Raw genomic sequence first — 15,786 nt, forward strand, 5'->3', positions numbered from 1 at the left:
AAATATACTACAATTTTAATTAAAATGTATAGAAATTTAAAACTATTAACATAATATTTTCAAATTATTTAAAACTATTTATATTTATAATTTTTTCAATAAAATAGGTTTTGAATTTAAATAAATTTTTTATATAAAATGTATATAGCATATTATACAAATAATTAAATTTGTAATAATATTTAAGTGGTTTATATATTATTTAAAATATCATTATAAAAATTACAAATGATTAAATATTATTTTTATTGATACACACAATTAACCCATACATCTCATGAGTATGCAAACTAATTATGTACATATGTTTTTTATTAGAGCACACTGCATACATATCAAATATTCATTAGGCGGCATGATATCGTTTGGGTTTGATTCTAAATTAAACATTAAAGTCAAACTTAAGTATTAAATTGAAAAAACTACTCAATACCAAATTGAACATTAAAGTCAAATTTAGATATCAAATAATATATTAAACCTTTTTTAAGTAACAAGGACATGTTTCCTCTTATCTTTCTCTTTCCCATTCCCTCTTTTGCCCCCAGAAAATAAATAATTAAATAAATAAGGGCTTCTTCTTCAGAATTTTTTTAGGGTTTTTCGCTCTCTTCACGAAATTTTCTCTTTCTAAAGGGAGTCCTTAATTTTCTACTTCTCCAAGTAATATCGGGTTCGTTCTTTATTTGTTATCGTAATTGAATTATTTTTTATTATTTTCTTTCTGCTTTGAAAATTAGTTGGAATCTATTTTGCTTTCTTCGAACCCTAGGGTTTCTATTTGGCTGCTAAGAAAATAAGTAGAAGCTCTAAGAAAATAAGTAGAAGTGGAATTGAAATTTTTGCAATATTGGGAGTTGACATCAGCTCTGTGAAGAATTTTGGTATTAGACACAGTTGACTGTCCCTTTTTTTTTCTTGTTAAAAATGTGTTTCTCATATTTTTTTTATTTTAATTTCATTGTATAATTTGTAAATTTAAATAGTTTAAAACGGAATCTTTCTAGGTAGTCGCCGTGAGCAGTTTTCTTAGTTTTTATAACTTAGCCAAAAGATTTTGCTAATGTTATTGAACACTAGAAGAAACTCATTAGAAAAATCAATAGAATTGATGGACGAAACTTTGTAATTAGAGAAGGCCCGTTGCTTATAAATTATAATTTATGAAGAAAATGAAAGCTATTTGGAAATTTGTTTTCAACTGACTCTACTTTGTGAGAATACTAATTACAAGACCGATGCCAAGGTCCTTGTGGGATTTTGAGTGGAGTGTAAGTTTCTGAAAAGGTTTTGAGAATGTGGTTGCGAATTTCATTTCTAGGAAAATTTTGAGTTGGTGTCCTATAGAAAGTCTCGGTGTATTGTGTTTCAGAAAATCAATTTTGTTGGGAGTTCAGACACATTAAAGAATTCAATGGAAGAAATGTGGAAGTTTTGCCTACTGAGGTATTGTGGTGGTTAGGACTGGAGTCTTGGTGTACTGTGTTTCAGAAAATCAATTGTGTTAGTTGGGACACATTAAGATATTCAATGGGAGAACTGTGGAAGTTTTGCCTACCTAGGTATTGTGGTGGTTAGGACTGGAGTCTTGGTGTATTGTGTTTCTGAAAATCAATTGTGTTGGGAGTTGGGACACATTAAAATATTCAATGGAAGAACAGTCGAAATTTTCCCTACTTAGGTATTGTGGTGGTTAGTGCTGGAAGTTGTCAGTAATGCTAGACTTGCATTTGGGGCTATTGGTGGAGTAATATGTATCACGGTCAAGCACAATGCATGTGATCATAAATTAAGAAATTTTTTTTCTTCAAATACTAGACTTGCATTTGGGGCTATTTGGTGAAGTAATTAACCCTTCTAGCCATGCTGACAACCGCTAAGAAAACGTTTGATGGTTGTTTAATGCTTGAAGCATGGGTTCTTAATAGAATATAATGGTTGACTGGTAGCCTTGCAAACTCTATTTTGTGGGATTTTAGGCCTCCTTGACATTTCTTTGACATGGGGAATTATTAACTATTTTGCTGGATCCTCTGAAGGATATTTTTTATTTAATTGATATATGAAATGTTGGAGAAAGGTTGACTGTAACCTGAATCATCAGTGAAATACCTTGTACTTGTCTTTCTAAACGAAATGTGAATTATCCTCTTGCATCAATGTTTCCATGAAGTATTAAGAGCTTCTAGTTTATCCTGTTTGAACTGCTAGGAGTATTTTTGAATAATGTGTATACATATATTTTCTTTTTAGTATGCTTTTCTCTGCTACCTTCCCCTCCCTTCTAAATCCACATAACTAAAAGGGTTTACTGCAGGCTATGTAAATGCTCATTAAGCAACAAGATGAGCAACGACGTTTTTGATGGGCAGATACTGACCGAGAAACTGTCAAAACTAAACAATTCGCAACAAAGCATTGAATGTATCCTACGGTTCAAGCTTAATTAGAGGTTTGTTGTTAAGAAAATAAGAATGCTGGAATAGTCTCTCACTTTCATTAGTACTATATAATTATAATGACACTCCTGGTTATGTGAATCTGGTGTAATTCTGAAGTTCGTTATTGAAGAACATGAATCTTTTGTTTATCTTCTTCCTTTAGATAAGTGTTTCTCTCTTCATTTAAACTGGTGTTGTTAAGCCGTGTGCCTGAGCATTGTGCCTTAGCGCCTACAACAAAAGCTCTTTAAACCTTTTTGGACAAGGTGCATTTGGGGTGTGTTTACCTTGCTTCTCAAACTAGTTTTCAAGCCATAACCAATATTAAGCAGATAGCTTTTGAAGCCAAAAGTGTGTTTCAGATTATGTTTTTAAGCCAATCCAAAAAGCTAAAATTTCTAGCTGCCGGCTTTTGGAAAATCACATTTAAGCTAAATTATCTATCTGTCCTCATTTTCTAGGTGCTAGCTTCCAAAAACTCTTTTTACCTTACAACATCATATCTGAAATAGTCATTTTATCTTTTCAACAGCACATTTTGACAGAAATGCTGAACGCTTAATCTTAAACCAAACTTTTCAACAGCATTTTTCGAAAGCAAACTAGCCCTTGATCAAGCACATGGTTTTTGCAAATAGACATTTTTTTGCAAGGCAGTTGGCACAAAAAGTAACACCCTGATTGAAACTCTGTTAATCTTTAATTGTACGTTAACTAATAAAAAAGGGGATATCAAGTGTTGCTTCTCAATTTTTGATTATTCAACAACAAACTTGAGATCATGGGAAGTTATGCATATTGACCAACAAAAGGAAAAAAAAAGAAGGGAAATTTTGCATGCTTTGTTTGATGAGCTGAATCACTCTTTAGAGTTTATCATAATTATTCATCTTAAGCATATTATATATATAAAACATATATACAAAACGTACACGTGTATACATTGTGTCGTAATTCACTTAGGCAAGTCCTTTTTTTTTTTTTTTTGCATTTGGTTTCTAGCAATATAAAGGGGTTATAGGACCTAGACTACTAGAGTGTGTCTTGCACCCTTGATAACACTGAGGTAAACATTTAATTTTACTTGTAAATTTGACTGAGAATGTATCCTGTTGTCTTGTTCCATTATGAAGTACTTTTGTGTATGTTTCCTTTGATTATGGTTTTTATAATTTTATCTGATGTGATGCTTTTAGATCTATTATATCATTTTATCCCTTAACTTTTACCACATGTTTTTGTTTTTTTCTTACTGTCTAGTCTTGGGCTGCATGAATTCCTTATTGCATGTCTGCATCAGTTGTTCCTTTCAGCAATTTGATAGCAATATGAGATCATTGGCAGATCCGTTGTTTCTGTTCTTTTTATGTTAGGAACCTTTTAGATTGTTTTGTATGTAGCTTCTTTAGATTTAGTTCATAAGGCGTTTATTGTATGAGTTCTGCTTTTGGGACATTGTTTTTATTGTGGTCGTAGGTTTTAAACAATGTTATTAATCTTGTTTGGCCATTTTGTTTTTGGTTGAAGAGAACTTTGATGTCAATTTAGGCTGTTTTATGTTGCCTATGTTCAGTTTCTTTTAGGATAAGGATTACTAGTGTACTACTTTAGTAACTGCTAGACACATTTTCTTTAAATTGAAATGAGAATGAGTTTATGTAAGTCATCCACAACAACTAATTTTTGTTTAAGATGTGCGATCTACCATTATGCCTACTGACCTTAGATTGATGCTTTTTGGAATTTCTTGGTGATTCTGATGTTATTGCCTGTTTATTTTATGGGGGGCCTGTTATTGGCATTATTGTTAAGTTTTAAATTAGTTCGAGTCTGCTCTTTTGTTTTGTCTTCAATTGAAAGTCATGTAACTAGATTTTCTGCACAGATAGCATAATGGCCTTATATATAGTAATGTGGTACTTTACAACTTTTCAACAAACTATTTTTAATTCATGGATAAGCATTATAACTACTTATAGTTCAATGTTTGGTATAGACTAAAACACTATCTGCACTATGAAAGCCTCTCAACATGATTTGCTCAATAGATAATTCTAGTAAGAACGAATGGCTATTGGACGAAATTGAAAATTTTCCACAAAAAAATAGCATTTTCACATTGTTGCCTAATGTACCTCTTGTATTTCTTATTTATTACTACGAATTGTTGTTGGCATGCATTTCCTTCACATTTCTTCAGCATTGTCTCGTTGGTGTATTACTCATCGGAAGAAGGCAAAACAGATTGTTGAAACATGGGACAAACTGTTTAACTCTTCCCAGAAAGAACGATGCGTTTCTTTTCTGTATTTGGCTAATGACATTTTGCAAAATAGTAGGCGAAAGGGAAGCGAGTTTGTAAATGAATTCTGGAAAGTTCTTCCGGTAGCTCTCAAACATGTGTATGATGATGGTGATGAGTATGGAAAGAAGGCTGTAGCCAGACTGGTAAGCTATTTATTCAATTTTTAGCACTCTTCTCTCTGTAGCTTTTATTAGGTTATTAGCTACTTCAGGTTTTGACTACTGGTCTGGTGCTGTGATAACATTTCATTTTTAGTAGCTTCCCTCTATTATATTTCCAAGAAGTTAATGGCTTGAAAGTAAAACAATTGTTACTTTTGGTTAATTGTGCTTCCTCATGTCGCTTTCTCTTGACATGTGATGTATTGCTTTGAATGGCATCAGCAGTTTTCTACTCTGCTTTCATGTAGAACCAATTGACATAATAATCAATCTGCGCTTTGTTACTTAGTGTTATTCTTGCATTTTGTTTTCTTTTGCTTTGAAGTGTCGTTATTTAGTTCTAACGGCTATTGTAATAAATTATAGGATAGTGTAATTAGTTGTTTGGTGATAGAACTTTTTAGCCTAAATGCAAGTAGTCAAAAACTTTTATTTCTGTTGGTGATTAATTCCACCAAAATAGGATTAATGATAGAATGTTTTCTTGGAAGCTCATGCAGATTATACTACCTTTGATTTGATGATATGAGTTTGGGGTCTTTGTGGAACTATTGTCACAATTTTGCGTCTGATCTTGGTATTACTAATTGTTGCCTGTGTTTATTCCCTCTCTCCTTAAATGGAGGTGTTAACTTCCCTTGCACTACAATTATGCTGATATATGGGACACAAATAAAGTTTGGAAATTGAATAAGATAGTTTGTTTGTTTTCTAGTTTTTTACTCCATTGCTGACATAATTATCACGTATATTTGAGTATTGCTGCATTATGTTCATTGATGGGGGAAAGCTGCCTTTGTCAAAGCTTGTGAAAGTATTGTTTTTAATGTAGTATTTTTTATTTTTACAGTGGAAACTTACGTAGATATATTTTGGTAGTTATTTTTTTGGATGAAGCACTAAATAAGCCTCTGAACTGTACCAAGCTTCTCAAAAAGCCCCTATCCTTTTATTTTTACCCAGATAAACCCTTAGAACCAAAATATGTGACATGCAACCTTAATGGTCATTAAGGTCATTGCAAGCTGGCACCCTTACTGATGTGACAGATGAAATATTTTCCCGACTTGTTGATTATGACAACCATGGCTTGGTTAGAAAATTCACTTTCCATGTCAGGAAAAAAAAAATTCAATCAGCATCCGTGGCTGTAGAAATGATAGATGGCCGGTGGCATTAATTTCAAGTGATACACATGACATTGTTTGTCTCAAGATAAGGGCCTACCTGGATCCCAATTATAATAGAAGAGAAGAATGGGGGCTCATTTAGGAAAAGTGAGAAAGTTCTAGTGCTTTATTCAGTCTTTGGCTGCATCTGTTTTTGTAGATATTTTGTACTTAAGATTGCAACTCCTAGTGGTTTTAGTAGATTAATTCTTTGTTTACTGAAAGAGTGTAGTGGTTCATGCTGTTTTGTTGCATTCTTTTTACAGTGGACCTGTCACGTAACAAGTAACTTTCCCCTTTTTTCCCTTTTTTTTTTTTCGGGTTTTCCACTTTTCCTTCTGGGGTGATGGGTTTGGGGGCTTATTTGCATGATAACTGTTAGGTTGACATATGGGAAGAAAGAAAAGTTTTTGGTTCTCGAGGGCAAAATCTTAAAGATGAAATGCTTGGGAAGAATCCTGCTCCTCCTCCTCCTGCTCCTGTTGCAGTGAACAATGGAAAAGGCTCAAATCCTATCAAGATAGTGAAGAGGGATGCTCATGCAGTGAGAATTGTAAGAACTTACCTATTGAGTTCTCCTTCGTACTTTGATATCAATTTGATTCTGGCCATTTTGTTTGTATTCTTATGACTTAAGACGTTTTCTTGGTTTAATATTTTGTGATTTCGTATATGTTTCTCTTTCTTGATCTTCTTACCATCAGAAATTGGCTGTTGGAGGTCTTCCAGAAAAGATACTAACTGCATACCAATCTGTGCTCGAGGACAATCCAAGTGAGGATACTGTTTTAAACAAGTGTAATGCTGCTGTACAAAATTTGAGTAAACTAGAGGAAAATGCTGAAAGTTGTTTAGCTCAAGGTATGAGTTCTGCTATGGGATTTATTGTTGTATGCTTACATTTTATTAAGATTTTATTTTCCAGTAAAAGGAAAAGTGTACTCTCTCTCCCTGTCTCTTTGTATATGCATTTTTTTAATGTAATTTTATTGAGATTTTTCCCTATTGTAAAAAGAATACTGAAGCTGTAAGAACTAGAAGATAGAAATATATGTTAATGGGCCCTAATAATTACCCGGGGTTCTTAATTTTGGAACTGAGATCTCATGGTAAGGTGAATTACTAGTTTTGCTAGGCACACAAACTATGTTCGCTGGTCACTCATAAATCATTCTAACAAGAGGATACTTCATGTTTTTGTTCGCTTTGAGTCTACTTTTAAAATTATTTCATGTTAGCTCCAAATATTGGAACTAGAACATATTCCAGCTTAGTATAAGGCCCATCATGGGACACAGTACTTCCATCATTTTTCAGGTAGAAATGTAGGTTGTGCACTTTTCACTATTGTAAATTATTGACCAAAAGTAAAATCATATGTTATGGATGCCTTTGTGGGCAAGACAAGAAGTCAAAGCACCAAAGATGGAAAGAAGATGAATAACTTTATTTTAGTAATATTCTTAATTAGAAGAATTTATTTAGGAAGAATTTTATTGCAATTAAAAGTACTTAATTTTAGTTTCCTCAATTATAGTTTTTATTCTGCAAGTTAATTTTAGTTTCTTAGTCTATAAGAAAAATACCCTATCTAACAGTTCTATTTAAGGGGACAATTCTTAGTAATAATTAAGACAAACTATTCTAATTTATAGAAGTTTATCACTCTCTTTCTTTCAAGTCTAAGGTTCGGTGCTCCCTTTGACGAGTTCTAAGTTTAGGAGCTTCCTTCGACGAGTTCCATATTTTATTCATCATAGGTTATTCTCATGGTAGAAATTGCAACAAGGGAAAGGCTCTCTCAATCGGAGTGAACTTTCCTGTGAATCGTCCGGTGACTCGATCCATAACTCGTGACCTTAACATCATAGGAGTACAATTTTTGTTCTTCTCTCTTACATATATGTGTGTGTGTGTGGATATGTATGTATGTATATATATAAGGATTCATATTGCTTATTGTGTTTTAACTTCTAACCTCCCAATGGAAAAAAGTTTTACTTTATTTAAAATGCCACTGCAGTTAAAGCACTTAAGGCCTCTGAAGGTTTCTAGTGGTGATATTTGGCTTGGCTCATAAGCAGTTGCTGTTAGTTGTTAGGTTCTTTTGATTTTAATATGCTTTCTCAAAGGGATTGTCTTACTGGATTGCTTGATCATTTGTGGGAGTTTATTGTGCTGCTGCCTGGTTTTACCTAACAGACTTGGGAATGGAACATCATTAGAATCCATCCTAAGTAGTTAAAAGTCTTTTACAAGTACAATATTTAGCTTTATAATGTAACTGACCTCTGATTTCTCTCGGCACTTTGTGCTTGTATATTGTTTGCATTTGTTGAGAATGTAATGCATGATACTTCTGATTGTTCCTAACCGGTCCACCAAGACAAGCAAAAAATTATTCCCAAAGAAATTATAGGAGAAATTATAGGCTTGATTTTGCATGTATAATCAAGGACTGAAATTGCCTGGTGGAGATAAAAGGAAATTGATGCATAACAATTGTTCTTTTAACTATTTTGGTGCGTCCATCTGCTGCTTCATTTTATCCTCTACAAATGAACTCCGATTATTATTTTATAGTGCTGTTGGTTCAGATGAGTACCTCTAATCAATTGATTCATCTATTATAAGTGATGAAAGAGAACATATATTTGAACCTTTTTCTTGCATAGGAATTTTGTGATGAGTGTCTTGTTGCGAAACAGTTTAATAGGGGATCTCTCAGTTGAGGTTGTTAACTGTTGACCATTTATTTCTTGGTAAACTGAACTTTGATGTTATTACAATATCTTGCCTTAAGTTTTGATTTACTGTGTGCTTTTAGCAACTCTAAGTGCATGTATTTGATTTCGGTTAGGGAATCAGAATGGATCTGCTTTGCTAGATGAGCTACAGCTGCAAGAAAATGCTCTCCGCCAATGTGTTGAACAACTTGAAAGCATTGAAACAACCAGGGCTGCCTTGATTTTTCAACTTAAAGAAGCACTTCAGGAACAAGTATGCTTTCATTACTATCATGTCTTCTTGAGTTGGAAATTGAGTTTGGAAACGTTTTTCCTTGTTCAGTACTCAATAATATATAGTTTTTCAGGAATCAAAGCTGGAGCTTATTTGTAGTCAGCTTCAGGTAAGAATTGCATTCTTTGTAACAAATTGCTTGAGTTGATAATTTGCATTGAATAGATTTTAAATTTACTGGTTTTTGTCTGTTTAGATCTTCTAAAACTGCAAATTTTGCAGTTTGACTTATTTGCTAATATTGGAAAGGATCACAAAAGTGACTCTCCCTAGTAACAACTGGGAACCATTTTCTGTGGATAGATGGGAATAAAACTTGTTGATGGAGTGTGTGCTAATGAATTTTTCCTAAATCCAAAGTTGTACAAAAAAGAAGTCCCATGTTATTGAATATTCAAACATTAAAAACAAAGTTTGATGTTATCCTTTTATAGATATATAGTGAAAAAAAAAATTAAAGAAGTTAAAATGAAATTCAATCAGACATTTTTCCTTAAAAAAAAGTGAATCTAAGGCTTCGCTTGGTAGAGTGGAAAGAAAATTTGGGGTAGAAACCTAAAAGGATGTATAACATAATTTTTCTTTCCATAGGTGTGCTTGGTAGGAAAGATGGAAAAAAGGAAAGAAAATTACTTTTTTCTTTCCCACATTGTTTGGTAGAGTTGAAAAATGGAAGGAAAAAATTGAAAAATGCATAATTTAGAATTAACATACACCTCTCTTTCATTTTCTCTCCGCTCATTATTCCAATTTGGAAGAATTGATTTTTATGCATTAAGATGGAAAATGTTAATCTCTCCTATTTTCTTTCCTCTCACTTTCTTCCCAACCAAGCACGCTTAAAATTTATTTTCTTTCCACTTTTCCTTTCCCTCCTTCCATCCCTCCAGTTTTCCACCCAACAAAGCACAACCTAAGTGTGCCATATGTGCGTCTGACAAAATGTGCATTGCCCAATAGGATACGAGTTGCTTATGTTGTTTGATGCTAAATTGCAGCACCTAGGAAGAAACTGACAAGAAACTGATGATGTTTGTACAGGTTGCTCGTGGTCAGATTGAGCAAGGAAGCAATTTAAGGAAGAGGCTGACTTTACCCTCTGTGCATGGCCATGTAACTACTACATCTATCCCTACAGGTGAGGCTGTAGCTGTGAGTGAACGGAACCTTCCTTCAGCTCAGCCATCTGGCACTCTACCTCAACCGCTTCTTCCACAGCCTATGATTTCATTTGCACCTTCAAAAACGACCGAAGAAGATAATAAGAAAGCAGCAGCTGCTGCTGTCGCTGCTAAGCTTGCTGCTTCAACATCCTCTGCTCAGATGCTTACATCTGTACTTTCGTCCCTTGTTGCAGAAGAAGCTGCCTCTATGAATGGTAGCTTAAAATCCGGTGGGTTCACATCAGGGTTATCAATGTTTCCTCCAGAAAAGCGCCCCAAACTTGAGAAACCAATGCCTGTATCAGATGCTTCAGACATCCCAAGCACAACTCATTTCAACCCTTTACAGCAGCAGGCAATTAACAACATGCCACTTGCACCATCAACTGGTATGCAACCAATGTCTCAAGGCAACCAGATTCAGGCTCCCTTTGCTTCTGCTCCACCTCCCCCTCTCTCTCCTGCAAATCCTTCAGGAAGTCAATATATGCAGTCAACTGGTATGATGATGGGGGTGATGCCTTACGGATATGGAGCGAACACGCTGCCACCACCTCCTCCTCTTCCCCCACATATAGCAATGAATTTAGCTAGGCCTGCTTCTCAGCCACTACAGCCTCCACAACCACCTCAGTCTCAGTCTCAGTCTTCGCAGCAGCCACAGCCACAGCCACAGCCACAGTCTCAGCCTCAGCAGCAGCCGCAATCCCAGCCTCAGCAGCAGCAGCCAGCCACTGGGGGATTTTACTGGCCACCAGGTATGGGGTTTTACGGGCAAAACCCTCAGTCAACACCAGCTGTACCTCGACAGTAAGCTTTGCCTGAAAAATCATATATTATACTACTTGGAAAGGGTCATGAAAATAGTATTTTGGTATTGGATTTTAGGTCCAACCTGTCAACCGATACAACAGGTCATCAACGTTATATTTCCTTGAGAAGATTATCAAGGCTGAGTGCGGCCATGTATAATGTAAATTAGTAGAGAAGTTATAGGCATCAGTTGCGTTGTCTTAGATCTGAGCCCCATCATCCACTTCCTTAACTCATTGGCTCAACTGAGTTTCAGTTCTAATATGTTTCATGTTCCCGCAACTCTTTACTTTTAGCATTACTACATTATAGTTCAGACATAGCCTGTAAGTTGATGTACCAAAATAGCAAGGATCCGCCTTTGTCTGAGATGATGGATTTAAAGCTTAGGGGGCAGTGAAATTCTTATAAACGTTTTTTTTTTTTTTTGGGGGGGGGGTGGGGGTGGGGGTGGGTGTTGTTAGTTTTATGTAATCTACTGCTAGTTGGATGGAAGTTTTAACTTTATTCCCTTTGAAATTTACTTTAATTTTGCTACCCCTTAAATTTAATTAAATCTCATCCTAATAATAATAAAATTGAAAGTGAGCAGGGTTAAATTTTCGTATTTCATAATTTGGAGACGAGGGTAGGGATTTTAGTCATTGAATTTGAATTCAGGTTCTGATGTCATGCAAATTTCGGTTGTTTGTGTATATAATTGATCTTTAGTTTCTTTTTTCCTTATTTTATTTTAAATTTCTATGTATAAGAAATTATTTAATAAATCAGGTTAAATTTGATTTAGGAGATGCAAAATTTTTCAAGTGTACTCTATTGAATAGGAGAGAAGACACCATTATCTAGTGTTGTTTTTACTACTTTTTACAATAAAAATTGAATTTATTCAGTAATATATATTTAAAACTAAAATTTAAAATATACAAAAAAATCTAAAACTAAATATTCTCTACCAATTATTTAATTAAAAAGTAAAGGAAAAATAAATAGGCTATCTATGGATTATACTTGAATCTCGATACTTTGTTCGTCTCTGATATTGTTTGCCAGGGTCGTGTCCAGTCGAGGCACATCTTGTCTACTTCCGGTAACAAGCAGCCTCTTAACTGGTTTGGCAGTTTCCGAAGGAAAATTGTGATGCAGGCACGGCGTGTAGTGGAAATTACGCTTCTACTGGAAGGGTAGTTCGAGATCACGAGGGGAGTGGACTACTGATTTCACTCGATTTCTGTAGAGTTGTTCCGTGTTACATGTGGAACTATGGGCAATTCATGATGCCCTCCTCCTAGCGAGGGAAGCAGGATTCCATCATGTGACGCTTGAAAATAGCTTGCTGGCCATCCAAATGATTCATGAGTCTGATGATTATGTTAACTCCATTGCTTTGGACCTGTCGATACAAGATTTTTGGAGGCAGGTCTCCTTCCATCATATTGTTAGAGACGCCAATCGAGTATCTGATACCTTGGCCAAGTTGTCGGTTATGGAATGGTTCAAGTCAAGAACTTGATTCGCTATCCCATTGGTTGCTGCCGCTGCTGAAGGCTGGTCACCAAAGGGCCTCATCTTCTTGAATGTTTTTGCTGTTTTTGGGTTGTTTCTATAGGCCTCTTTCTTTACTAAAGAAAAAAAGGAAAAAAGGTAAACCAAACAAAATTAGATAGTAACTTTGAGAGAATACAAATCATAAAAGTGTATAGACAAATCTCTGAAAAAAAAGAGAAAATTGCATGTTCTAACAGCGTGGCTTTAGCTTCGGTGAAATAAAAAAAATAATGGTGGTTGTGAGATTACTTACTATTATGGTGAGATTGAGAAATGTAGCGTTGAGATTAAAATTAGTGATGAGATGTATTTAGATTCAAACGCGGCGATGAAGTGAAATTAAAATAAAATATAATAAAAAATTATTAGTTTACAATATGCTCTTATAAAATAATAAAATAATTTTTTAATATTTATGTTAAATTATAAATCATAAATTAAGACTATTTTTCTTAAATAATAAATAAAAATATATTTATGATAATAAATTTATAATTTATTAGGATGTTATATAAAATAAAATTCATATTACAAGATTTAAAACATAAATACTTTCTATAATTATTAAATTTATATTTATATTATATAATATATTTAGTTATTATAAACTCATGAGAGGAATAAAGTGGGAAAGAAGTGGTTACTACAATAGTTTTTCTCCATCGGTACTCTTTATCTTTCAATAAGAAATTAGAAGCCAATGCTTTGAAAATATGTCATGCCATCCAAGAGGAATATAATGGTGAAATTGCACACACAAACATTGAAACATGGGTTCGGCCAAATCTTAAGAAGCCTAAGAATCGCAATATAATAGAATATCAAAATGTAATTTAAATTCAAATAAAAATAGTAGGCTTTTAAAAAAAATGTAATATTTTATTATTGAGTTAAGAAAATATTTGGTTTTAGAGTTTTGATTTGTTTGTATATATCAAAAATACTAAATGGTTTCATTTTTATTATAGAAACAAAGAAAATATATAATGAAAATATCAATATTTTTAAATCAATTTAGTGGGATAGATCATTGGTTTTCAATCCTATTGGTCTATCCAGTTTAAAATAAATAAACATCTAAAAAGTTATTAAAATTTTATAAAAACTAGTGAACCAATTTTTAGCCAGCTTAAATGAACAATACAATACCACTTCATAGGTCAATCGATTTTTGTCTCTCTCTAAATTCAATATATTGGATGATACTCAATCTAATTGATAAACCGATCTAGTTCAAACAATATTAAGAAACATAACAAATAATTGACATTTTCTTTCTCCTATTCTATAAAGAACCTTTTGCCCTACTTCAAAATAAAGTTTAATCTAATTTTTCTTGAAAAAAAAGAAAAAGAATACTATTTAGAGTTATTAGTCTAAAAAAATAGTAAAAAGAAAATGAATATTATTTTAAATAAATTATTTTTAAATTGGGTAAACTATCAAAATAGTCACTTTTGTTTGCCTCAGATTATATTTTAGTCATTTGTGTTTGAAATGTTACATTTTAGTCACTTACATTATGGTATTGTAATATTTTAGTCACTAAGTCGTTAGTTGTCGTTAACAATGTAACAGTGGTGACGTGACACTTTAAATCATCATTTCAAATGAAAATTTTAGGATAAATTATATAATTGGTCCCTATATTTTTTTGTTTTGAGCAATTTTAATTTTTTTCCTTTTATGTTATTTTCTTTTTCTTTTCTTTTCTTTTCTTTTTCATTCTCTTCTATTTCCCTTTCCGTTTTCCTCCCTTCAATTATTTATGTCAACAACTGGCAATGACTGGTTGGTTCGAAAAAGAAATGAACAATGATATAAAACAGCTTAAGATAGCATACTCAGGTGCATGATAGCCGAAGGTTCCCAAAGCACGAGTAGAGTGAAGACGAGCAGCCATGTTGGGAGCCTAGTTTGAGAGGTTAAAATTTGCAATCTTCGCTTTGAAGTCTTCAAAAAGAAGGACATTGCTAGATTTGACATCTTTATAGATAATCAAAGGTTGAACCTTCTCGTGCAAATATTCCAAGCCCCTTGCCACATTAACCGTAATTCTTACCTTCTGCATCTAGTCAAGAACCGGGCCTGATGGTGCCCCTTGAACTCCCTTCCTTCTTATGATTCTCAAAAGCAAGAAACAAAAAATGTCAAACTAAAGAGCTTAACCTATATGCGCGGATGTTTTAAAAAATGGAAAACATAGAAAAACTATGTTAAGAGAAATAGAGAAGGGAGGAAAACAAAATGAGAAGCAGAAGAGAATGGAAAAGAAAAGAAAGTTAAAAGAGCATAAAAGAAACAAATTAAATTGCTCAAAACAAAAAAAAATATAGGGACCAATATATAATTTAACCAAAAATTTTTGTTTGAAATGATGATTAACGTGCCACGTAGCTTACCGTTACATCTTTAACAGAAATTAACGGCTTAGTGAGTAAAATGTTACAACACAACAATGTAAGTGACTAAAACATAATATTTCAAACATAAAAGGCTAAAATGTAATCTGAAGTAAATAAAACTGACTATTTTGATAGTTTACCCTTTTCAATTTTAAATGATGGTTAATGGAGTCTATGGTATAATGGAAAAATATTTATATTAAAAAGAAAGGGTAAATTACACCAATAGTCACTCAACTTTGATGCAGTTGACTAAATAGTCACTCTGATTTCAATTCAGTCACTCAACTTTCAAAAAATAACAAATTAGTCACTAACGCTATCAAAAAGTGACAAATCAGTCACTCATTAACATTTTTCGTTACAGGCCTAACGGGACAGGTGACGTGGCCAGTTAACTAGCTGACGTGGCCAATTTAACTTACCACGTTGGACGAGACAAAGTTTCAATTTAGTTACTCAACTTTCAAAAAATAAAAAATCAGTCACTAACGTTATCGAAAAATTATATATCAGTCACTCATTAACATTTTCCATTATAGGTCTAATGGGAAAGGTGACTTGGCCAGTAAACTAGTTGATGTGGGTAGTTAACTTACCACGCTAGACAAGGCAAAGTTGAGTGACTATTTTTTTCGTCTTTCCTTTTCCGTCTTTTTAATAAATGACCCAATGTTTTTAATTTTTGCGTAAATGACCCAATATGTTTATACTTCTTCTTCTTTATCCCAACAATCTCGCTGCCGTCGCCTCCATCACAACC

The 15,786-nt window shown here is 33.4% G+C and overlaps 1 protein-coding gene across 1 annotated transcript; it reads left to right on the top strand.

Annotated features, from left to right (window-relative positions):
- The first annotated feature begins 528 nt into the window (after positions 1-528).
- LOC105804378 (uncharacterized) lies at positions 529-11,442 on the top strand. Its single transcript, XM_012636973.2, has 8 exons — positions 529-673; positions 2,318-2,424; positions 4,642-4,889; positions 6,459-6,629; positions 6,781-6,937; positions 8,937-9,076; positions 9,171-9,206; positions 10,139-11,442. Exons 2-8 carry the CDS (start codon positions 2,346-2,348, stop codon positions 11,072-11,074), a joined length of 1,767 nt encoding a protein of 588 aa, XP_012492427.1. The 5' UTR covers positions 529-673; positions 2,318-2,345; the 3' UTR covers positions 11,075-11,442.
- Positions 11,443-15,786: the final 4,344 nt, after the last annotated feature.

This window comes from Gossypium raimondii, chromosome 11 (assembly GCF_025698545.1).
Source record: "Gossypium raimondii isolate GPD5lz chromosome 11, ASM2569854v1, whole genome shotgun sequence".
NCBI classification, from domain to species: domain Eukaryota; kingdom Viridiplantae; phylum Streptophyta; class Magnoliopsida; order Malvales; family Malvaceae; genus Gossypium; species Gossypium raimondii.

Excerpts from the sequence above, each read along its gene's own strand:
- LOC105804378 (XM_012636973.2), top strand. The coding sequence starts at position 2,346 with ATGAGCAACGACGTTTTTGATGGGCAGATACTGACCGAGAAACTGTCA. Across the intron at positions 6,630-6,780 it reads ATGCTCATGCAGTGAGAATT|AAATTGGCTGTTGGAGGTCT; the intron begins GTAAGAACTTAC and ends TCTTACCATCAG. Across the intron at positions 6,938-8,936 it reads TGAAAGTTGTTTAGCTCAAG|GGAATCAGAATGGATCTGCT; the intron begins GTATGAGTTCTG and ends GATTTCGGTTAG.